This window comes from Manihot esculenta, chromosome 13, assembly GCF_001659605.2.
Source record: "Manihot esculenta cultivar AM560-2 chromosome 13, M.esculenta_v8, whole genome shotgun sequence".
Classification (NCBI taxonomy): Eukaryota; Viridiplantae; Streptophyta; class Magnoliopsida; order Malpighiales; family Euphorbiaceae; genus Manihot; species Manihot esculenta.
In genome coordinates, this window is record NC_035173.2 from 33,365,834 (window position 1) to 33,391,325 (window position 25,492).

The 25,492-nt window shown below is 32.3% G+C and overlaps 1 protein-coding gene across 3 annotated transcripts; it reads left to right on the forward strand.

The window, feature by feature from the left end:
- Positions 1-4,741: 4,741 nt before the first annotated feature.
- On the forward strand, positions 4,742-22,036 carry LOC110630106. 3 transcript variants are annotated; one of them, XM_043949958.1, is made up of 25 exons: positions 4,742-4,915; positions 5,000-5,149; positions 5,278-5,387; positions 5,691-5,856; positions 6,018-6,118; positions 6,653-6,725; positions 6,822-6,957; positions 7,402-7,562; positions 8,913-9,037; positions 9,129-9,228; positions 9,886-9,982; positions 10,321-10,375; positions 15,031-15,132; positions 15,214-15,360; positions 15,522-15,684; positions 15,802-16,032; positions 16,118-16,272; positions 16,750-16,878; positions 16,985-17,102; positions 17,239-17,434; positions 17,803-17,914; positions 17,996-18,150; positions 19,013-20,459; positions 20,705-20,899; positions 21,089-22,036. In XM_043949958.1, exons 2-25 carry the CDS (start codon positions 5,014-5,016, stop codon positions 21,563-21,565), a joined length of 4,887 nt encoding a protein of 1,628 aa, XP_043805893.1. In that variant the 5' UTR covers positions 4,742-4,915; positions 5,000-5,013; the 3' UTR covers positions 21,566-22,036. The 3 variants fall into 3 exon arrangements, with proteins under 3 accessions (XP_043805893.1, XP_021633117.1, XP_021633116.1); XM_021777425.2 differs by having other exon boundaries at positions 5,004-5,149; positions 10,324-10,375; XM_021777424.2 differs by having other exon boundaries at positions 4,743-4,915; positions 5,004-5,149.
- The last annotated feature ends 3,456 nt before the right edge of the window (positions 22,037-25,492 follow it).

Below are 25,492 nucleotides of genomic sequence, written 5' to 3' on the forward strand. Positions count from 1 at the left end.
GCGAATGTAATGAATTACTTTGTGTTTAGAATGAGTGTGTTAGAATGAGTGTGTTAGATACCTTGATCTCTATGCACATCTGTTTTTATATTATAAGAAAATGGAGTTGGTTATTGAATCTTTTGGAAATTCGATTGGTATTGGCTAATGGATAGGGGATTCTACATTTATAGGTGTAGTAGGATATACTATATCTGCTAACGATAATTTTTTTATAAACACTCGGTATACTTGAGAGATAACGAGTTTTGATAAAGAAAGCGCTATGGTCCGGATCTTCCTTTCTATGAGAATCGCGTATCAACTTATTAGATTTTTGTCATATAACTCTATCACCAATGTTACAACCGGAGCCCGATTTCGTTATAACAGCTTCTATCGTAAAATCTGCCAAGTCTATTGCCCATGTTACATTCGGTGCACGATTTCGGCATAACAACTTCTATCGCAAAAACTGCCAAGTCTATTACCCATGTTACATCCGGTGCTCGATTTCGGCATAACAGCTTCCATCCTAGAAACTGCCAAGTCTATAACTTATAACTTATTTTGGACGATTATTATATCATATCAACTGCCACTAATTATTATTGGTTTCTCCTTTTAATATTTTGTTTAAAATAATTTATTTTATAATAAAAATTTAAATATTTTTTATAAAATTGTATATAATTTTATTTTTTAATTTAAAAATTAAATTATTTCATTTTAAATAAAATAATTAATTGAAAATAATTTAATTAAATTAAATTTTACAAAATTTTTAATTTTAAATAGAGTATTTTCTTTATGAAAATAATTTTTTAAAATTGATTAAATCTATATATGGAAAAAAATTACATTTTTTTAGTATATTTAAAAAGAATTAGTTAACTATCAAATAAATATGCAAGTAGGGAAAGAAAAAAAGGAAAAAAAAGAAAAGGTATCCCCCACTCCCCATTTCAAAAAACAAAAAAAAAAAAAGGAAAAGGTGTATGGTCGTTTTCATTACATTCTTGATTTCCAAAATGTCCAATTCCTAAGCTCGCTATCACATCTCCCAACTATATAAAAAAATGATAAATTATAATTTAATCCCTCTGATTTAATAAAATACAACATTTTATCCCTATATTTTAAAAAAATTTTAATTTAATCTTTCACATTTAAAAAAATTACAAAATAGTCCCTACCGTCAAATTTTCAGTTAACTTTCCATTTATTTTAATAAAAATGACTAAACTACCATTTTCTCCTCATCCTTCTCGTTCTTTTTCCGATCATCTTCTTCCTTTTCTCCTCCTCTTCCTCCTCCTCCTCCTTCTTCTTTTTCTTCTTCTCCTTCTCCTTCTTTTCCCGATCCTTTCTCCTCCTTCTCCTTCTCCTCCTCCTCCCGATCCTCTTCTTCCTTTTCTCCTCCTCCTCCTCCTCCTCCTCCTCCTTCTTCTTCTTTTCCCGATCCTTTCTCCTCCTCCTCCTCCTCCTCCTGCTTCTGTGTTGGGATGGAGTGAATACTGTTTGGTTGAGTTTTTTTACTTAAAGGGCAGTTTAGTCATTTTTATTAAAATAAACGAAAGGTTAACTGAAAATTTAATGGTAGGGACTATTTTACATATTTTTTTTTAAATGTGAAGGATTAAATTGAAGGTTTTTTAAAACAGAGGGACGAAATGTTATATTTTACTAAACCAGAGAGACTAAATTGCAATTTACCCTAAAAAAAATCACGTCAATCTTTACATATTTTGTAAGAAAATATATTAATTATTATTCCATGATAGAATTACTCTTTTTATTCAAATTACTGTTTTTATAAGTTATTTAAATTAATGTCAATTTAAGATAATTAAATTGCTTAAATTTTGTTTAAATAATTGCATGATTATTATATTGTATAATTATTTAATTATATAATATTTTAAAAAATAATTAATTACTTAAAATCAAAATTGAATTAACAAGTTACTTTTCTAATAAAAATAAAAATTTAACTGAATAATTGTTTTGAATTACTTAAATTAATAATTAGTTAAACCAATAATCATATAGAATTATAAGTTTTGCTGGTACATGATTAATTTTTTTTAAGTTTCTGCTTTACAAAATCCTTTAAATTAATTTTTACTAATTTTGCTATATACATGTTAATATTATGCAAATATTAATATTACTTAGAGAAAATTACTTTTTAGTCCCTGAGTTTTAACGTAATTAATACTTCTGTCCCTCTATTTTGGCGACCCAACACTTAAGTCCCTCACTTTCTCTTCCGTCCAAATTCGTAGTCCTTCCGTCCATTTAAACCGTTTGGTCAAAGAGTCAAAGGTGAGATGTGATAATTTTTTCCAAAAATACCCTTCTCTCAATGTGAAATTCCAGAAGAAGAAGAAGAAGAAGAAGAAGAAGAAGAAAGTTGCAGGTTGCAAAAGAAGAAAGTTGCAGGTTGCAGAAGAAGAAAGTTGCAGGTTGCAGAAGAAGAAAGTTGAAGAAGAAGAAGAAGAAGAAGAAGAAAGTTGCAGAAGAAGAAGAAGAAGAAGAAGAAGAAGAAGAAGAAGAAGAAGAAGAAGAAGAAGAAGAAGAAGAAGAAAGTTGCAGGTTGCAAAAGAAGAAAGTTGCAGGTTGCAGAAGAAGAAAGTTGCAGGTTGCAGAAGAAGAAAGTTGAAGAAGAAGAAGAAGAAGAAGAAGAAGAAGAAGAAAGTTGCAGAAGAAGAAGAAGAAGAAGAAGAAGAAGAAAGTTGCAGAAGAAGAAGAAGAAGAAGAAAGTTGCAGAAGAAGAAGAAGAAGAAAAAGAAAGTTGCAGAAGGGTTGCAGAAAGGGTAGGAAGAAGAAGAAGAAGAAGAAGAAGAAGGAAAAAGAAGAAGAAGAAAGAAGAAGAAGAAGTTGCAGAAGGGTAGGAAGAGGAAGAAGAAGAAGAGGAAGAAGAAGAAGAGGAAGAAGAAGAAGAAGAAGAAGAAGAAGAAGAAGAAGAAGAAAGAAGAAGAAGAAGAAGTTGCAGAAAGGTAGGAAGAAGAAGAAGAAGAAGAGGAAAAAGAAGAAGATTAATTTTGTCAATTCACGTGTCCCAAACGGCTATTTTGGACGGAAGGACTACGAATTTGGACAGAAAAGAAAGTGAGGGACTTAAGTGTTAGGTCGCTAAAATAGAGGGACAGAAGTGTTAATTACGTTAAATCTCAGGGACTACAAAGTAATATTTCCATATTACATATATTCATTTACGACGCATATGGACTTTTGGATAAGAATTTGATTGAATTTTGGACCTAGGCTACTGTATACAGGTGGGGCCCACTAAATCCATCCCATTTATACTGGTGGCCCCATTAATGTTGAAGTCGATTATTTCCTTCTCTCTATTAAATTTTAAAGATAATTTCGCATTAATATTTATATATTAAAATTAGGTCTTCTTTCTGAACAATTTTAAAAATTACTTTTCCTCATCAATTTAATATATTTAAATTAATAATCTTAAATACTTCTTTAACAAAAATAAGTCTAATAAATAAAAGAAATTACCCAATTTTACTAGCTAAAATACCCATATTTAATTTCTTCATGGACAATGCATTTATATCTTCTCTTTAATCTTCATCCATCATCCCTGCTCAATTGTCGCGTACCAGAAGGCCCACCTTTTAAATTTCCAATTATGTTACGACAAAAGCATTAATTATAAAGGAAAATAAATTAAATTGTAAAAAAAAAGAAAAAAAAAAGAAAATCAATGAAAATGGCTATGGTTGGAGGTGCAATTTTTATTAAAAGTGAAACCCTCCGACAAAAAAAAGATAGCCTTAAATATTCTAAAGTGAAAGTTATTTACAAATTTTTAAAGTTGGAATTATTATCTGAATAATATAAAAAGTCAAAATAATACAAGTAATCCAAAACAATTCTTTAACATTAATTTTAGTAAAATTAAGTTTACATTTGATTAATATCTTTTATACTTTAATTTAAAGGAGTCACGGACGGTTTAATTTAAAATAAAAATAAAAATTTAGATATTTATAAAAAATTAAATCAAAATAAATTAAAAAAATAAATTTAAATTAAATCATTTTGATTTGGTATTTTTAATGAGTTTTTTATTTTTAATATTTTATTTTAATATTCTAAAATTCAATTAAAATATTTTAACTATCGCTAATATTTAATTTTTTATATTATAAAAAATATAATATTATTAACTAATTGATTTAGTTTGATTTTTTTATTTTTTATTAAAATTAAATAAAATTAAAAATAACTGAAGTTTTTAAAAAATTAAAATTAAATTAAATTAAAATAAATATAAAATTAAATTAAAAATTTAAATTAATTTAATTTGATGGATTATTTTGAATATAACTTTTATTTATATTGCTTTATTATCAATTCATTCTTAAATTCAATAATATTTTACTTTGGAGAAATGTTTTTTTAAGGTTTAAAAATTTTAAAATTGTGTGCAAGGTTTTTGAACTTGTCTTTTATGCTTAATCTCTCCCTGGCTTCATCGAATGAATTCCATCCTAAAATAAAAACGAGTTACCGTGGATTCCAAGGTGAAAATTGTAAATTACTCAATTAAAAACACCCATCAAATTATCAACAAACCAGAAAATTGATGATTTGGGCGTTGATACAGAATGTACCAATAGAAACTCGGCCTAACCGAAAAGCTCTTTGATGTTTTAATACTTGGGCCAAACCAACTCGGTCCAACCGATTAGATCGTGATATAACAAACGAGTCCATAATAGACCACGGCCCAACCTTTCAGGTCACTGCTGGTCTTCTTTTCGTAGCTCTCAACTGCTACTATTTCCTTTTGCCAAGCTCACAGATCTTGATTTCTTCTCCGTCTTCATCTCTCTGTTGTTCGCAACAATGAGTTCGGTCTGTTCCTGAAATTACATGAGTTTCCTCTCTAGACACTAGTTAACAGGTAACAGTCACGCTATATCGCACTTAATACTTTTCCGGTTAGATCTGACTTTTGTTTTCTGCAATGATCTGAATTAAATATCAGAAAGATAAAGAGAAATGGAGTGGGCGACGGTGCAGCATCTGGATCTACGGCATGTAGGTCGAGGTGTTAATAAGCCACTGCAGCCTCATGCTGCTGCGTTTCACCCAACTCAGGCTCTCATTGCCGCCGCGATCGGTACATACATAATTGGTACGAATTTCTAGTCATTTGCTCAATTTTCCGATTTATTTTAGATTTCGGAAGTGTTAATTAATGTTTGATCAAGTTTGTTTTCAATTTTTTATTTTAATATAATTAAATTTTGCTTTTATGTGCAGAATTTGATGCATTAACAGGAAGCAAGCTCTCTACAATTGATATTGGAGCTTCTGTTGTCCGCATGTCTTATAGCCCTACTAGTGGCCATTCAGTGATTGCTATCTTAGAGGTTGATTTTTTATTTTAGTTTTTTATATGGCCTTTCGGTTATGGCGATATTTGTGATTTCCGTTTTCTTGGAAACTTGAGGAACTGCAGCTGTATTAGATGCGTTTCTGGATGTCAATGAATTTTCTGATTATAATATCTAGTTATTGTACATTTATGATGTTTTTTTTCGTAGATGTTCATGATATTTATATCTTTTTCATCTTTATATCACTTTTTTTTTACATCTATGAACGTGCTTAAGGAATAATTATGCAAGGATGAAGTTATTAGTTTGTTGTAATATTTGTGTTTGAATTTGTAGGATTGTACAATTCGGTGTTGTGATTTTGACACTGAGCAAACTTGTGTGTTGCATTCACCTGAAAAGAGAATGGAACAAATTTCTTCTGATACAGAAGTTCATCTTGCTTTGACTCCTCTCCAGCCTGTCGTTTTCTTCGGCTTCCATAGGAGGATGAGTGTAACTGGTTGGTTGGTTGCTTCTTTCTTTAGCAGTATCATTCACTATTATGCATACCATTTATTTCCTATATGGATTAGAAGTTTCTTCCTAAACAGCTATAACACATTATATTTTATGATACCATTTCTAATGGTTCCTTTCAACTCTGAATTGTTTTGCATAAAGTTGTTGGAACTGTTGAAGGGGGAAGGGCACCCACAAAAATAAAGACAGACTTGAAGAAACCAATAGTAAATCTTGCTTGCCATCCGCGCCTCCCTGTCCTGGTACTGTGTTTATTCAGTGTAAAGTACAAGTTGCTTTTGAATACTTGCACCGATCTTTTAGCAAGCCTATAGAATGGATTAGATTTAGATTAGATCAGGATTGATGTTAATCCTATGTGTCAGTGAAAAAATTGATAGTAATTATTTGGCAATTCAATGGATCAGGAAATATTTGTTAACAATAATTTTAGGATCCAATGATCCTCAATCTGTTATATTATATGATTAGTGATTACCTAAGTTTTGTAATTATTTAAATGACATATTCATTATTCAATGATGCATGGGTATGGTTTCCCATGCATTGCAACATAAAATTTAGGATGGGAAATTAATATCAGAAAAAGATTGATAAAACACCTCTAATCAATTCGGAATTATCAGATCAGATTGAATTGAGACTTCACTCTGATCTGATATGTTCCATTAGCATTGTGAATCATGCCTACCAAATCCTTTGTCCAAGCTTTCTTCACTTTATTTTCATTAATATTTCTAGAGATCGTTTGGGCTAATTTGTATTATTTCCTCCAGTATGTGGCTTATGCAGATGGTTTGATTCGAGCTTACAACATTCATACATATGCTGTTGCATACACACTACAACGTGAGATGTTGATAATGCTATTTTTTTTAAATTATGATTATTCATTTTTTCAAAGTAAACAATATTAAAATTTTCTCATTTTGGTTTGCATTGTAGTCGATAATACAATTAAGCTTATTGGTGCTGGTGCATTTGCTTTTCATTCGACATTAGAATGGATTTTTGTTGGTGATAGACGTGGTACACTTTTGGCATGGGATGTTTCAACTGAGAGACCTAATATGATCGGAATGTAAGTTGTTTGCAGTTATAGTGTTCTTCATTTCATGTTAACATGTTATTTCAAAGAATTTTGATTGTTTTCATATTTTACTGTCTTATTCCCAAATCAATCATTTTCTTTACATTGATAGAATAACAAGAGAGAGGAGAGTCAGATTTTTTCATTTATCTAAATGAGAAAGAGGAGGGACTTAAGATGCCTCCTTTGATGAGGGGAAATTTGTACTATGGAAATAGTATTGTAAGCTTTGTCACCCTGGCAATCTAACTAAAAACAACTTACTACTTATCAAAGCAGAAAATTGTTACTGGAAAAGTACCTCATGCCATGCTGAAAAAGCATTTGGCTCTTGCTGTTGTTTCTCAGTCTTCCTTTCATTGTTTTTGGCATAATCGTTGTGTTTCCCATTGACTTTTTCTGTTGTTGCTAATATTATGTTCTATTAATATGCAGTACACAAGTGGGTTCTCAACCAATCACCTCAATTTCTTGGCTCTCGACTTTGCGGTTACTTGTCACAGTTTCCAAGGATGGAACTCTCCAAGTGTGGAAAACACGAGTGATAATTAATCCTAATAGACCTCCAATGCAAGCAAATTTTTTTGAATCTGCTGGTTAGCTCTTATCCTTTTTTTTTCCTTTCCTGTTCCTTTCTAGCATTTGTGCTTTGCATCAAAAGAATATGTACTCTGATGACTTGGGACAGCAAGAAAATTATGGTGTTTGCAAAATGGGACAATTACGGATCAAATTAGTACTTGTTTTAGGCTGTTTTGAAAGCTAGAAGGGCCCCAAAATTTTGTGCATAACTGGAGCTTGTACAATGATATGGTTAGGAATCAAAACAAGACAAGAAATTCGTAGGCATCAGTCAAATTTAAGTCGGATCAACATTATTGACAAGCATTCAACCCAAAAGAAGCTCATTTGCTTGAAATGGTTGATATGTTTTGTAATTATGTTGATGAACTGATGATTGAAAGACATGGAAATGCGCCAAGATTTCTAGGAGTTGTTCTCTTGTGAAAAAATGGATTAGCTTTCTGGAAAAGTTTTCTAAGAAAAGGAGAAAACATAATTTCGGGTCGCCATATGCCAGTTTTCCAAATGGATAACTAGAAAATCAGTTTTGCAGAATTTAATGAAGTTTTAAAAAGCAGCTCTAAATTATTTTCCACTGTTTTCCTTTATACAAAAAAATTTATTCTCCAACTGTTTTCCAAATGGAATTAATTGATTTTTCTACAATAAAATTATAATATAACTTCTCATAATTAAAAGTTAATAACTATTTTGAAAAATATTTAGTTACAGTAAAAAATTATCATATTATTATAAAATAAACAAAAAACAACATAATAAAAAAAATCTGTAGTAGTGAAATAAGTTTTTAATTGTACTTGTGATTTTTTTAATTATAAGATGATTTTTTAATAAAAAAATTTGAATTAGAAAATTATTTTCTGTTATTAACAAGTGAATGAGTTTTCTGTTGTTTTCCTTGCATTCTTTCAAAATTTAGAACAGCAGTTTCTTTTAGAAAATGGAAAATGAAGAATAGAAAACTATTTTCGACTAGTAAACAGGCTTCTTGTATTGCTTATAAAGCATGGAATTGGACTCCAATCTCAAAGCTAAGAAGATTTCATGTGAAATTCTTAGTACATTGTAAATAAAGATCTCATTCAATTGAAAATGTCAAAATAAGACCCAAGACATTACATCCCAGCTCTTTCCAACATAGATAAGAATATCCCAAAACCCTACAAAGGAGCCAAGCAAACACTCAAGTGGTTTGGGAAGAACTACTGAAGGAAGGCAATATTATTAAGACATAAAAAGGACAACCGAGAGTTACAGACTTCAAAATGAGTTTCCTTTGACATTTATTAATAGTGCTTTGTCATGGTGCTTGTCAGATAATATTAATGGAAACCACTCTTTTTCTGTATTTTGTCATGCAGGGATTGAATCAATTGACATCCCTCGAATTTTGTCTCAGAAGGGTGGAGAAGCAGTTTATCCTTTACCACGTATCAGATCCTTGGAAGTTCACTCAAAATTGAATTTGGCAGCTCTGCTGTTTGCAGTTAAGAGCAACCATTTTTTATTGTTTAGAACTGCATTCTTTGTTGAAGTCAAAAGCAGTAAAGTGTGTTTCCCTTTTTCCCTCATGACAGAGTATGAGCGGTGGCGACAATTTGAAAAATAGGGCTGCATACACAAGAGAAGGAAGAAAACAACTCTTTGCAGTTCTGCAAAGTGCCAGGGGTTCTTCAGGTGAACAATTATACAAATTCAAATGTGACTGGACTTTTTGTTTCATTTTTCTCTAATTTGTTCTGTCAATATACACAACTTCTGATTTCTTTCGCTCATACAGGATTAGAGACTTGTGTGTGTGTGTATATATCTTATTAGGAAAAACAATTATTTTATTTCAGTTATAGGTCCCCTCAAAAATAATTTATATTGTTTTTCATGATATAGGCAGTGTAAAATATTAAAATTTATTTGTCATTATATATTTAATAAATTTTCATAGTATTGAGACTCAAAAAAAAATTTCTAGCTTAAGTACACTCTGCTATGCAATTTTTGAATAAACATCATTGACTCCTTAAAATATGTGGTCAATCAATATAGTTAACCATTTTATAAAATCAATAATATTGGCCCTAAATTTTTTTAACAAAATCTGGCTCTGCCCCTGTATGGGATATTTGTTTATCTGATGCTGCCAGTGGTAGTTTGTGTTTGCGTGCTTGATTAATTATACCATAGGTTGCATTCCTTGCTGTTGTAACACACTGACAAATTTTTTAAAACTTCTTATCATATGTAATATGTTGGCTCTATTATTTTTCCAGTTCATGAATTCTGGGGTGTTGTGCTTTGCTCATTTCTGTGCATGCTAATGATAGATGTGATTTTCAGCATCTGTTTTGAAGGAAAAGCTCTCGTCCTTGGGTTCATCAGGAATTTTGGCTGACCATCAACTTCAAGCACAACTGCAAGAGCATCATCTGAAGGGGTGAGTTTTGAATTATTAACAGCAAAGTTGTTAGGTTGAAAGAGTAGGTTTCATCATGTTGGTGACGAGTAATTGGACTTGCACTTTTTTGGCCTTAGGGGTGGAGAGATAGAGTTGGACCTTCCACACATTAAGTGTACTTGTGTGATTAATGCAACTTGATAGAGAGACACTGTTTGGTTGTTGGAATTTTAACAGCTCCTTTGGAGCTAGCATATAAAGGCCTTCAATTTCATTGCATGATAAGTGTTTTATATTTGTAATTGGTGCTAGTATCTCATCTTTATTTCCCTAATCCCTATCTCATGCATTTTTCATGGAAATTGTTGTCCTTTCAGCAGCCAAAGTCAGCTTACGATTTCAGACATAGCAAGGAAGGCATTCCTTTACAGTGTATGTTGTTTTCATATTATACTGATATTCTTATCCCGTAGGGTTCTTCATACTTGTTATGTTACATATATGTTTTTACTGGAATTGTCCAAATGCTAAGTGCTGAAACCATGGGTAGTTACTCATTTCACTAAGGGGAAAGAAGGAGAGATCGAGAGAGAGAACTTTGTTTGCTGCTCCCAAAACTACACATGTACTGTCATAGTATGGTATCACCTTTTTGTACTTGCCAAAATATAACTTTGATTGCTAAGAAAACAAAAAATTCATATGGCATAATTTTTGAAACAACTTCGGTCAACCTGAGTCTGGTGTATTGAAATCTTCTGTGCTTTTTTCATTTTTTTTAGAAGCAAGCCAATGATTGATTTGTGGTTCAAGTTTTGTGTAAACTGTCGTAAGTCCTAACCTGTGAACTGACAAGTTAAGAGTTATATATTTTTATATTTCTGTATCTATTAGTTTAAACCTTTTCCTCACATCTTGAGACATGGTAAAGTGAAGCTAGCTGAATCTGTACAACTATCCAACTTGATGTTGATAAGAACTTAGGTTCGATTGTTGTTCTCTCTTTTGACCCTGTCGATCAGTTCTGATTTGCATATGTGGCAACTATGGTGGGTACTTTTTAATTTGAGCTCGAGAATTTGAGTTTGATGCTGTAACAATGTAAGTTAAAAGATCCTTCTTGGCTTATAAAAGGCAGATGACTGAATTTCGAGCAAGGATTATAGGCAGTAGCAGTGCCACATGGAAGGAAGTGAAGTCAAATGACTTCACTGAACTTTTCTTTTTCCTATGTACTATATATTATTAACACTCCGCAAATGGTTGTATTTGAAATTAATGTAGACACTGGCGGAGCCAGGTGGGGGTGAAGAGGAGCCAGGCCCCCCTATGAAAATTTCAATTTTTTAGGAGTATTTAGGTAGTTTTACATAAAATAGAAAAAATTACCATGATATGTTTAAGAAATTTATTAATTAATTCTTATTCAAAATTAATTAAAATATTTTGACTTTAATAAAATTAAACTCTTTAGTCCTTTTATGAAATAAATCTTTAGGGACTTTTAATATTTATACTATTTAGTTGCATATTATACTATTTAATCCTTCCCATTCTCTATTCTATTTTAATCCAAAAAAAATTATTTCTTATCTTCAAGATTTCAATTCCAAGTCGTAATTTTTCTTAAATTATTCACTCATTATACATTATTTTTATTATTAAGAAATTATTATTTTTTTGGTTTATAATTTTTTTTATCTTACTTAGTTGCTAATTTATTTATGTGATTGAAATTATATTTAAGCTGCCTAAACTTAGAGAAATAAATTTTAAATTTTTAGAAACAAAAGTGTTTATGAGTAAGGTTAGATGATTTAATGGGTTGCATGGACTATTAAAAATTACCAAAATGAAATTTAAGTCTAGAAAATATAAGTTTAATAGGTAATAGGTAAGATAATTTAAAATTTAAAAAATTTTGAATATAAACAAATATTATTTTTATGTCTAATAGGTTAGACTATTCATTTTTAGGAAAAGTAAAATTAAAATGTTGTTTTTATGGGTAATGAGTTAGATTTTTTAAATTTACAGAAAATTAAATTTTTAATAGTAAACAGTATATTAGATTATTATGGTATTTCAACAATATTATTTTTTTATGGGTTTGCCTGCCACAGCCATAGTGGAAAAAACTTTTTCCTTGTTAAATATTATCAAAAGTCGACTCCATAATAAAATGAGAGATGAGCTACAAAATGATTGATTGGTAACTTGCATTGAAAGATATATTTGTAAACATTGATAATGAAGTTATTATGAATAGATTTCAATCAATGTAAAATGGATAAGGATCATTGTAATTTAATTATAGTAGTTTACGAACTTCCTATAAAAAATTCTATTCTGCATGTGTATTTATATGTATGTGTTTTATTTTTTTCTATCACTTATTTGAACTGGGTCTCTCTGAGAGTTAACTTTCTACATCCGCCACTGAATGTAGAGGATAAAAATTTTGAATGAAGAGCGTCTTAGAAGCTATGACTAAAACATGGCCAAGAAGCCTCAAAAACAAAAAGTGAAGTGGGAAACAAACAAACAAACAAACAAATACATGTCCAGGAAATATGTCTCCAAGTAAAAGACCCTTTTAAGCAGTTGAGAAACAAATCATAAGTCACTAAAGTCCTGGTTAAACCAAATGAACTATACCTTTAAACTTTTTAAAATAGACAATTAAACCATTTAAACTCTTAAAAATAATCCAAAACTTAACACTGTCTCCAATTCTAAATTAATAACCGGATGTTGGAGCTCTTATAAAATAGTTCAGTAGTCATTTAAGCCTCCATTGAACAAATAAATTTAATTTTAAAATTTTGGTAATTAAATTTATAAATAAACTATGTTAATTTTATTATTACTAAATAAATAACATAATTTTATAAAATCTATAAGATAAATAATATACTTTGAAGAAAAATTTATAAATAAATAGTTTGACACCATGAACTAAACTTCTAGCATCCCCATTAGATTAGCTTTAGTGGGTTAGGATTAGGTTTCATGCTTTTTTCTTCCTCATGATTTGGGGTTTTTATATTCGTCTATTTAATTTGGGGAGTATAACAAGCATATCATAGGGTTTAAAACCTAACAATCATTCATAGCATTTGGGAAAACAATTTTGGCAATACATTAAACCTGATTGTAGTGTGAACTTGAACTGCCATTGCATTGTGAACGGGAGTGTCTTACTCTTGCTGCAAATCTAATATTATTTACATGGTTCCAAAATGTATAAAGTTTCAGTAGAAACTAAAAAATCTCAATTTTCTTGCCAGCTCCTTTTGCCTCACGTCAACTACTCTTTCTTTTCCGGTTGGCTTGTTTGTCTATGCTTGTCCAATTTTAGTAACCTTCATGAGGTTCTACAGCTCAATTCTAGAAGTTATACTTCAATTCATGAGTTATCCTACTGATCAATTTAACACATGATTATTTGGGAGAACTCTTCTAATTGGTGATAACTTGTCCTGCTATGTGAAATTACTTCTAGTGCATATATATTGAATCATTAGTTATGAGCAGGCCTGGCAATGAGCCAGTTTTCTGTTGGAATTGGTGATTCCAATTGTGGTCCAATGAAACCTGAATTGGATCAAGAGGGCCTGTTCCTCACAGTTCTTATTTGAGGATGGTTCTGATTTGATCCATGTTGAGGCAATTCAACTGTCTAAATGATTTTTTTCCCTCTTTGTTAAAGCAATTGGCAGGCCAAACTGAACTGGTCTGCCAGTTCTGGTCCAGTCTGGTTCAGGGTTCAAAAGGGGCACTGGGATCAGTCTCCCCCCCAAGGCCGTTCCAGCCAATTACGAGTCCATTAACCATTGACTGGTTCCATTCTTAGGTTTGACCGGGTCAGTTCTGGTCCAAGTTGCATCATCGCTAGGCCTAGTTATGAGCTGATGCAGAAAGCTTTCCTCCTTATAATTTTAGAACTGGTGACAGGTTGATTTACTTTCCCTGTTTAATAAAATTGGCATATAAATCTCCAAAAAGAAAATTTCTTCCTTAACTTCTATTGATTTCAGCAGATATCTTTGTTTTACTGGTTGATGACTTGTTCTCCTTGTGAAATCCTATAGATCTGATCACAGAGGCAGGTTAAAACATAAACAGACCTAATTCTTGACATGAGTACAGAATGATAGAACGAACAATGCATATAAGGCGTTACATTGGGGTGTGAATGGATAAAAAGTTAACCAATATTTATATTTTACATCACCATATTTTCCCTTAGCTTTTTGGACTGCTTCCAGTTTCAAGTTAACCTACAAATATAATTTGATATAGTTGAGTTCAGTTTGAGATGCAGTTTTATTTTTAAAGGGATAGTTAACATCATGCTTTAAAGAAAGAACCATTAATAAGTTAAGGCTGATGATAGCAACGATCGTACAGTTTAGTAGACATATGCATGCATAATGCTCTTGTCTCTGTTCTTTATATGAGAAACCACAAATCTCAGCTTCACTTTGAATTCTGTGAAATGATCAATTAAATAATACTATGTCTTTAAACAACAGATTAGCTTTACTTATTTATTTATTTTTTTTTTAAGTCAGTGATACAAGTATGGATAGATGTGTTTGATTCAGACAGTTGAATTATCAAGAATATCAATTTACAGTGTCATTGATAGATTAGTGATACAAGTATGGATAGATGTGTTTGATTCAGACAGTTGAATTATCAAGAATATCAATTTACAGTGTCATTGATAGATTGGATGCGCAGAAATGTTGGAACCAAGTAAATCAATCATAGAGTAAGAGAATACCTAAATGAGACTGAATCGTGTAATAAGGTTTATGGTTGTAATATATCACTTGAATAAGCTAATTTCTTGAATTGAACACTAAATTATAATAGCTTCACCTGCTGGATTATATGTAATTTATTTTGAGTTAAACAACCAAACATTTCTTTTTTGCAATTAAACTTGAATCATTGTGCTTAATTTTATAACTTTATGTTATCTATCTGTTTTATTTATTGCATGACCAATATGCACCTTTTGGAATCTCCCTATTTTTGCTGTAAAATGCTGCCCTAAAATATGTTTATTTTCACAGCATTTCATGGAAGGCCATGCCAAAAATGCCCCAATATCTCGGCTGCCTCTCATCACTATTTCAGATGCCAAGCATCATCTGAAGGACATTCCTGCTTGCCTGGTAACTAAACCAACTAGTTATGTTGATCTTGATTCTGCCTTTGGCTAAGTTTGCATCTGATGATGTTGGTTTCATTGGCAGCCCTTTCATTTGGAGCTAAATTTCTTTAATAAAGAGAATCGAGTGCTGCATTATCCTGTTAGGGCTTTCTATGTTGATGGAATGAACCTCATGGGATATAATCTCTGCTCTGGAATGGATAATATTTACAAGAAACTTTATACCTCGGTAATATTGATAATTATAGTTTTTCCCCTTTTTCAGTGAAGAGAGGCAATACACTTTTGTGATTAATTTTACAAAAAAGGTTCATATGTGCGCATATGCACACACAAATACACGCCAAAATCATCTCCATGTTTTGTGCTCATAGAGTTTCTTGCTTTCAGATTCCTGGAAATGTGGAATTTCATCCAAAGCACATTGCTCATAGTAAAAAGCAGCATCTATTTCTTGTTGTCTATGAATTCAGTGGTTCTACAAATGAAGTGGTCCTTTATTGGGAAAATACTGATTCTCAGCCAGCCAATATTAAAGGAAACACGGTTAAAGGTATCTCTGCTTGTTACTCCCCTTTTTCTTTTCAATGATAATATCCACTATTTTTTCCATTTGAGGGCATGAGAACCTGACAAATTTCTTAGTTTACTGTCCATTTACTTTATCCAGGTCGAGATGCTGTATTCATTGGCCCCAATGAAAATCAGTTTGCAATTCTTGATGAAGACAAGACTGGGCTGGTTCTGTATGTTCTGCCAGGAGGAGTTTCAAAAGAAGCTGGTGAAAAAAATTTATTACTTGAAGAAAATCAATCAGTGGAAACAAATGCTGGCTCGCTTAAGGGTCCCATGCAGTTTATGTTTGAAAGTGAAGTTGATCGTATCTTTTCCACTCCATTAGGTGCTTGTTATGCTAAACCTCATCATCTGTAATATTTCATCTATTGATGTTATATTATGCTGATTGGAGACTTGTGTGGTTGCAGAGTCAACTTTGATGTTTGCTATTAATGGGAACCAGATTGGTTTTGCAAAGTTGGTTCAGGGATATCGCCTTTCAACTTCAGATGGTCATTACATACCAACAAAAGCAGAAGGGAAAAAGTTAATCAAGTTAAAAATGAATGAGATAGTACTCCAGGTAATAAGTTAAACTTCCAATCAAATTCTAAGACGTTTTTCCCAAAAAAAAAAGGTAAAGAATGAAATAAAAAGAGAACATGAAATAGATGTGGGAGCCTTTGTTGAGAAACAATATCTTATCTCCATCATTTAACAGGACAAAATGGGTATCAGTATGCTTGCTTGTGAGTCTTGAACTTTCAGGCTGAATGGGTGATGGGTCCTAACTGATGCAAAACCGCAAATTATAGTTCCGGATTTGTTAAAAATACCTGATAGCCAATGTCATTAAAATATTTGATGTCCTGATGGTGGATGATACAATGTTAATTGGTACTAAAACTTAATGTTCTAAATATTGACCATTATTTATGACACTGTTATTACCATTTTTTGGGTCTTGTTTATCTCTTCTCAGTTATGCCCAAGTGGGTGAATTTGCAGCAGGTATTTTGACTTCATTAGCTGAAAAACTTTGTATTTTAAATTTCTACAGGTGCATTGGCAAGAAACTCCCAGGGGCTATGTTGCAGGAGTATTAACAACTCAAAGGGTGTTTATAGTTTCAGCTGACCTTGACGTATTGGCAAGCAGTTCCACAAAATTTGATAAAGGACTTCCTTCAATATCCTGACACAATTTGTCTTGCAGCTTATTTCTGCTATTAATGCTTTTCTAGGTGATAGGATTGAAAAGGTTTATGAATATGTGTGATCTTAACTTATGTGCACTTTAGATCCCTTTTATGGCTTGGGCCAGCTCTTCTTTTTTCTACTGCCACTTCAGTCAATGTTCTTGGCTGGGATGGAATAGTGAGGACTATTCTTTCTATTAGCATGCCCTATTCAGGTATATTTTATCTTGTATTGGTTACTTGGTCTGTAAATGTCATAGCCAGGTACTGTGGCAGTCTGGTGATTCAGTTTCTGCTATATTATATATACTCTATGCTTAATTTTTAATGAAATAATCTGTTCCAATGCAGTTTTAATTGGTGCTTTGAATGATCGATTGCTGTTTGCTAACCCAACGGATATAAATCCAAGACAGAAAAAGGGGTTAGAGATTAGAAGTTGTCTTGTTGGACTCCTTGAACCTCTTCTTATTGGATTTGCCACAATGCAACAAAAATTTGAGCAGAAGCTTGACCTGTCAGAAACGCTTTACCAAATAACATCAAGGTTTTTCCCTTGCTAATACACATGCTATTTTTTGTTCCAAATATAACTGCTTTATAATTAAGAAAAGGAAATCACATTGGACTTCCTGAACCTATTCTTATTGGATTTGTCACAAAGCAACAATCACTGAGCTGAAGCTTGACTTGTCAGAATTATGTCACCAAATAAATATCAATGTTTTCTTCCCCTGCCAATAAACATGTCAAATGCAAACTCTTTCATAATCAAGGGAAGGAATCTCATCTTGAAATGTACATAAACTTCAGGAATCTTTTGTACTTCTCTTACATGGTTTTGCTGCATCAAGCATGAGCTGTTCGTCAAAATTTTGTGATGTGTGACCTATCTTGTGTGTTGTCTTAATGAAGGTTTGATAGTTTGCGCATCACTCCAAGATCTCTTGATATTCTTGCTAGAGGTCCTCCTGTTTGTGGTGATCTTGCAGTTTCATTATCCCAAGCAGGTCCACAATTCACCCAGGTGACGCAAAAGTGATATATTTCTTCCGATGTATCTTAATTCATCTATGAATCTCTGAAAAAAATTTTGTGATAAACTTAGGTATTGCGAGGCACCTATGCTATCAAAGCTCTTCGTTTTTCTACTGCTTTGTCTGTGTTGAAGGATGAATTCTTGCGGTCTCGAGACTATCCAAAATGTCCTCCAACCTCTCAGTTGTTCCACAGGTTTCAACAGTTGGGATATGCCTGTATCAAGTAAGCTGATAAATGCAAGCTTTGCTTGCACGCTTTTACTCATTTGTGTATTTACAGTTTTACACCTGCAAGCCCGTGTCCTCTGAATTATTCATTTACTTGTGCAATTACATCTTGATGCTGTGGAAGTTTATATCTAGGACTACTTAAATCTTGTATCCTTTATTCTTTCAAATTCTTGGTTGATGGTAATCTTCTGATCTTTAGGTAGTAGATGGCAATATGTGAAGATATCATGTTCATAAGACTACTAAATGATCATGCTAGATTTTGGTGTGGAAGGCTGAGTGCTGTGTGCAGGCATCATACTTGCTATCTTGTTAATTCATTCAAACTCTATAGATGCATCTCACAACACTTTACACTGTATGATAAAAAGCTACTCTTTTGTGAAGCTAAAGTGTACAAAACCTAGCATGCTCATAATTATGAATGCTGGCTATGGATTTCTTTTATTGCACGCCTATTTTCTTCCTTAACTCTTAATGCAGTTTGGTCTGCCTTTTACCGAGGGAAAAGAAAAATCAGTTGCATCTTAAAACTCTGAAAACAAGATTATGATGATAATAATATAATTATAATGTTATAATCATTTAACCTTGTGATTGTAATTGCTTTGTATATTAGTACCAACCCTGATGCACAGTTGTACACCATTGAACTGTCATGTGACTGGAGAAGGATTGATACATAAGGCAATATGAATATTCATCTTCTGATCCCTTAATTTTAGTATTCTTGCCGTCTAGACTCTAGAGTCTAGACTGTCATGAGTAATGGATCTGTCTTTTATTTATGAGTGTACTATTCTTATTAAATGGTCCAGTTTCTTGCTTTAATAACTAAAAATTTCAATTTGCAGGTTTGGCCAGTTTGATAGTGCAAAGGAAACTTTTGAAGTTATAGCAGATTATGAAAGTATGCTTGATTTGTTCATATGCCACCTTAACCCTAGTGCCATGCGACGTCTTGCTCAGAAATTGGAAGAAGAAGGTGCAGATCCAGAGTTAAGGAGATGCTGTGAGAGGATTTTAAGGGTTCGTTCTACCGGGTGGACGCAAGGCATTTTTGCCAACTTTGCTGCCGAGAGCATGGTTCCCAAAGGAAATGAATGGGGTGGTGGGAACTGGGAAATAAAAACACCTGCTAATTTGAAAAGTATACCTCAGTGGGAACTGGCTGCAGAAGTAATGCCTTACATGAAGACTGATGATGGCACCATCCCAGCCATTATTACGGATCATATTGGTGTGTACCTGGGATCAATTAAAGGAAGAGGCAACGTAGTTGAAGTAAGGGAGGATAGTTTGGTCAAAGCTTTTAAGTCTGCAGGTGACACTAAGCCAAATGGACTTCCAGATTCATTGACTAAATCCATGTCTAATGAGTCAAAGGGATTGCCTGATGGCAGTATGAAGGCTGAATCCTTGATGGGTCTTGAAACACTAATTAAACAAAATCCAAGTTCATCTGCAGCTGATGAACAGGCTAAAGCACAAGAAGAATTCAAGAAAACAATGTATGGTGCGGCAACAGATGGTAGCAGCAGTGATGAGGAAGAACCTTCGAAAGCCAAAAAATTACAAATTAGAATACGAGATAAACCACTTGCTTCTTCCACTGTAGATGTCAATAAGATCAAAGAAGCAACAAAGATATTTAAACTTGGTGAAGGGCTAGGTCCACCCGTGCGGACAAAGTCATTAACTGGTTCCCAGGAGCTTGGTCAGATTTTATCCCAACCCCCTGCTACTAGTGCAAATGCACCTGCGGCTTCAACAGTTCCTACCCCTGCTGCTGATTTATTTGGTACTGATACCCTAACACATTCAGCCCCAGTATCACAACCAGGTCCTATGGTGGTAGGCATGGGAGTTACAGCTGGACCTATTCCAGAGGACTTCTTTCAAAATACTATTCCTTCCCTCCAAGTTGCAGCATCATTGCCGCCTCCTGGAACATATCTCGCAAAATTGGATCAAACTTCTCCACAAGTTGGAAGTGACAAGGTAATGCCTAATCCTGTTGGTCCTTCTGTGACTGACATTGGTCTTCCTGATGGTGGTGTTCCCCCGCAAGCTACTCAGCAAGCTGTCTCACTTGAATCCATTGGACTGCCTGATGGTGGTATCCCACCACAAGCCCCCAATCAGGCAGCTCTCTCACCTCAGCCACAAGTTCAGCCATCTCAGGTCCCTCTTTCATCTCAGCCTCTTGATCTCAGTGTTCTTGGAGTTCCAGATTCTGTTGATTCAGGAAAACCTCCTGTGCAAACTGCAGCTCCACCATCATCTGTGCGACCTGGACAGGTGAATCTTCCATGCATCTAGTTCTTTTTGTTTCAGGTTATCTTCTAATATTCTTTCTGCTGGAAACCAACCAAACCACTCGTGGTGGGTCCAGCTTAGTTTATTGACTTTTAAGGCTTTTGAATATAGTACATGACTATGTTGTATTTGTCTATCATGTTAATGGTTAACCCCAGCTGAAAGACATGTTAGGAATCTGACTTGTTCATTTCTCATTTTCATTTTTATCACTTGGCTTGCAATAGGTTCCCAGAGGAGCAGCTGCTTCAGTATGTTTCAAAGTTGGACTTGCTCACCTTGAGCAGAATCAACTGCCTGATGCATTATCATGTTTTGATGAAGCATTCCTAGCATTAGCAAAGGATAGCTCTCGTGGAGCTGATATTAAAGCCCAAGCAACCATCTGTGCTCAGTACAAGATAGCAGTTACTCTGCTTCAGGTGATATAAGTATTATCTGAATTACAACTATATTAAGTCAGATCAATTTTATTCAATTGTGGAGCTAAAGTTAAACCTTTTTTTGGCTTTAATGTTTGTAATTACTGAGTTGCTTGTTTCATTTAACAACGGAATCCAGGGTCCCTAGTTTAAATGGCCAAAACTAATATATAAGAACTGTTTGGACAGGAAATTGCAAGGCTACAGAAAGTACAAGGTCCAAGTGCACTGAGTGCAAAAGATGAGATGGCAAGACTATCACGACATCTAGGTTCTTTGCCTCTTCTGGCAAAGCACCGAATAAATTGCATCCGGACAGCTATTAAACGAAATATGGAAGTGCAGAATTTTGCTTATTCAAAGCAGATGCTTGAGCTCCTTCTGTCCAAAGCTCCACCAAGCAAGCAGGATGAATTCAGAAGCTTGATTGACATGTGTGTTCAGAGGGGTTCAACCAACAAGTCTATTGATCCTTTGGAGGACCCCTCTCAGTTCTGTGCTGCTACGCTCAGCCGTTTATCAACCATTGGATATGACGTTTGTGACCTGTGTGGGGCCAAATTTTCTGCCCTCTCAACTCCTGGATGCATCATTTGTGGTATGGGCAGTATTAAAAGGTCAGATGCGCTGGCAGGGCCAGGGCCAGTTCCTTCCCCATTTGGCTGAGGTCCAGATGAAGGAAAATTTTGCTTGCTCCAGCCTGGACAGATTGGAAGATTGGTCTCAGTTGTGTTTGATCCTTAGAACCCAAATGAAGTTGCTGCTCCAGAAATGTTCTTTGAAGAGCGTTCGTGCCACTTGTTCGTGGACAATTAACCAACAATACCCTTCAGTATATATTTGTACCATTGATTTGTTTGTGTTGGCGATTTAATTTCTTTGCCTGCCTCTCTCATGCGTTCAGTTTTTTATTTAATCATTGGCTCTATACCTCCTGTTTTTTCATAGCACACCATTTAACATCACATTTGCCATTTTGTAGAAAATGATGTAATCTCTGTAGTTTGTTGAGATGGGGTTGCCTGGTATTAAATTGGGAAGTTTGCATCTTTGTTTTGTACAACATAGCGATGTTGTTTATATAATATTTTGAAATGATACATTGATACATATATTTAGAAGTTGGTGCTCGACTTATATGGTTTTTGGCTTCTGGTGATTCCTTTTTCTTATTTCTTTCTTAAAAAAAGGGTTTTTGTTTTAAGGGACTGCATTCGTAGTGGGAGAGATATTAAATTGAATTAATTTATGTCAGAACCACACTGCATGGTTACCTTTGATGAATTATATGAATGAATGGATTCCGGCATTCGGTTTATATGCTATTACCTCTGATTTGACTATTTCTGTCAATTAGAATAGCTCAATTAATGAACCAATTTGTCAATTTTGTTGCTTTTATGCACACCCCATTGGCGAACGGATGAAGAATGAGGATGGAGGAGCAGAAATAGAAGTCAAATTTTTGAGCACTGGTTTACCCAACCTTATTTTGGAGGAGCGACTCAAAGCTTTACCGCTGGACCACTGATGAAGCCATTATACTGTCTTTGCCATGGTCGGTCATGCGTTGGAGGATCACATGTCAAGTTGCTTGCCGGAAAACAAAATAAAATAGACCCTGTCCCTTAACTATTGAATGCTTGAATTTCATTTGCCAAAATAACATAAACCATGTATAACCATTAATGATTTTTACGCATTAAAGTCATCCTAAAATTGTAAAATTTTGAGTTCAAATTTGAATGTATATGCACACGCGCATGTGATATATATACAAGTAAATGTTCACTTTGTAAAAATTAAATAAAAATGACATATTTGCTCGAGTATATGTATTGATTAAAAAAAAACTAAAATAATTTTCATAAACACACAAAATATCCTAATTTTGGTTGGAGAGTAAAATTTAAGTAAACATTCATGGAATGGGAAAATCACCTACCGTTTAAGGAATTAAATAAATATATTTTCAACACTTTTTTTTTCTTTTTGGATTATTAGATAAAAAAGGTGAATGATCAAATTAATAAAAAATTGCCATGTAAAAATTATTAACAACTGAAATTTGAGATACTATTTTGGATCAATCACCAAAGGTGGCATTCTTTATATTTTTCAATGAGATAAAATGATAAATAAAAATACTTGGCAAGTTGGGTGCTATCTTCAGTGTCCTTTGAATGGCTACAGAATAAGGATTGATTTCAAAATCTAAGTTAGCCTGTCACCAAAAGCCCACCAACTTGATCCAAAATTTTTGGAGATAGGTCTAGGCCTAGTGGCCTACATAGGCAAAACCAGCCCAGAAACCATAGCATATGTTTTCTTCTAAATGTTTATAAAGAAAATTTATTTAAAAACATTATAATTTTTTTAATTCATTCTGTAACTTACATATACATAAAACAAAATTGCAATAAAATCATAAATATGTGATGTAAATGTACTGGGAGAAAAAAAAATCATATGATTTAGGCAATTAAAACAATGTATTCTTAGTATGATAAAAAAATAAATTATCTAACAATGAAGCTTGGTATTGAAATTTTATTTAATTAATTAACCATAGTCTCTCACTTCCTTAATGGACAAATGGGTGTGCATGTTTATGAATCTATAATGATATTAAGAGTTAGTGGAAAACATTGAAAAAATATTCAAACAATATGTGAATGAAAGGACCTAATTAAAGTTCATATATAAAAAATCAATCATTCTTCTAGAATGAGGAATTCTTTTGTTATGAAGTAGATGGAGATTTGATGATGTTAGGTGAGATTATACCTTGATAATCAATATCTGGGTTGATATGATGCAATTCCATATTTAAAAGGTATACATGAGTTGGGCAAATCTCAAGCAAAAATTGCCAATACCACAGATTGCAGAGACATATATGCCACTATTACTTCTTGAATTAACTACATTATTATTTATTTCACTTAACTATTTTAAGATTGTTTTTAAGATTTAATAATTTCCCATAAATTAATAGAAATTAAATTGGACTTTTAGTTTGATGAATTTATTAAAAAAACTTGCAACTTCTTTTATATCAAAATAAAAATAATTGTACTTTACTATATAACTTATATTGAATAAAATTCTTAAGACTATTCATGAAAATCTATAAAAATGGAAGTGAAATGAGGAAATAAGAAAAATCCCATAAATAGAAATTAATTCAATAATTATTATGTTAAAAAAAAGGAGAAAATGAATCTCTTAATTAAATAATTAACAATAACTAATAAATAATAAACGAAAACACACTATAAACGGCGCATGCTTCAACTTGGTGATTTTATATTAGAACCCATGAGGCCTTGTCCCCAAATAACACCAAAAACCCCATAAATAGAAATTAATTTTTTATTAATAATTTAATTAAAAAATCTAATATTTCTTTTCTTCTTAAACTAACTTAACGACCACTATACATGTCTCTATGCTCTTTAATTCCTTTGATATTTTATGTATAATATTATTTTTGGTTAATTTTCTCTTTCCCCTTTGCTTTACACTCTTTCATTTTACTAATTCAAGTAAAGAAATTAAAGAAGAGAGCTTTATGACAGAGAGATCTCTTTAGTATATGCTGAATATTAACTCTGTAGATTCATTAGTAAGGTCAAAGCTTTAATTTTTCATTACTATTATTAATTATAATAATTAATGCCTTAATTAATAGGCTATATTTTTTAATATTTAAAAATTTAAAAATTTTAAATAATGAAAAATATTTTCCTATTAAAACAATTAAATTATTTTTAAATAACTTTTTTAAAAAGTGAATTTTAAAAAATTATGAAAAAATACTTACCGATTTAATCTGATAATAAGTATATTTAAATAAATCTGACAGAATTCAGGTTCTACTCTCTCGATCCTAATCTCCATTTCAAAAGAAAAAATTACTAAAAATGAGGTTAAATGGTAATTTAGATATGGGGACAATATGAAAAGAAGGAATGTCATGTGCCTTGCGTTGCATTTATGCGAGAAATATTATGTTGCTTATCGATTTGCTTTTTCTTTCACTGGACATTATATATATGGAAGGAATATATATGATGTCAATTTCTTTTTTTTAAAAAAGAATTGACAAATTTCAAATTTAAATTTTAATTAAAAATAAGTTTAATATATAACTATTAATTAAATATTTATATTGAAAATAAAATTAATTAAAAAAATATATGATAATTATATAGATAAAAATTAAATAAAATTATTTTCATATAATAACAAAACAAAACAAAGGAAGAAGTTTGAGAATCAATTAAACAGAATCAGAAACATGCCTAAGATATTGGAATATTATGTTTTGTAGGCTAAAAAATTGCGGCCAGAGACTGTAAATAATTCTTGTTGCTCACTCCTCAGCCCATAAATATGTTTGGTTCCACACCCCTTTTTTAGAATTTTTTATCTTCTTTATTTTTATTTATTTATATAATTAATATCCTTAATTTTATTAATCTTTTGCTTGATTTAATTTCTGATAAGGTATAAGGAATATATTTTAATTTAATATATTTTTGTTGTTGTGATTTTCTTTTTTTATCCATTAAACTAAAATTAAATTTT

Coding starts and splice junctions, on each gene's coding strand:
- LOC110630106 (XM_043949958.1), top strand. CDS start 5,014: ATGGAGTGGGCGACGGTGCAGCATCTGGATCTACGGCATGTAGGTCGA. Junction 9,229..9,885: donor AAGTGCCAGGGGTTCTTCAG/GTGAACAATTAT, acceptor TGTGATTTTCAG/CATCTGTTTTGAAGGAAAAG. Junction 15,685..15,801: donor TAAAGGAAACACGGTTAAAG/GTATCTCTGCTT, acceptor TACTTTATCCAG/GTCGAGATGCTGTATTCATT.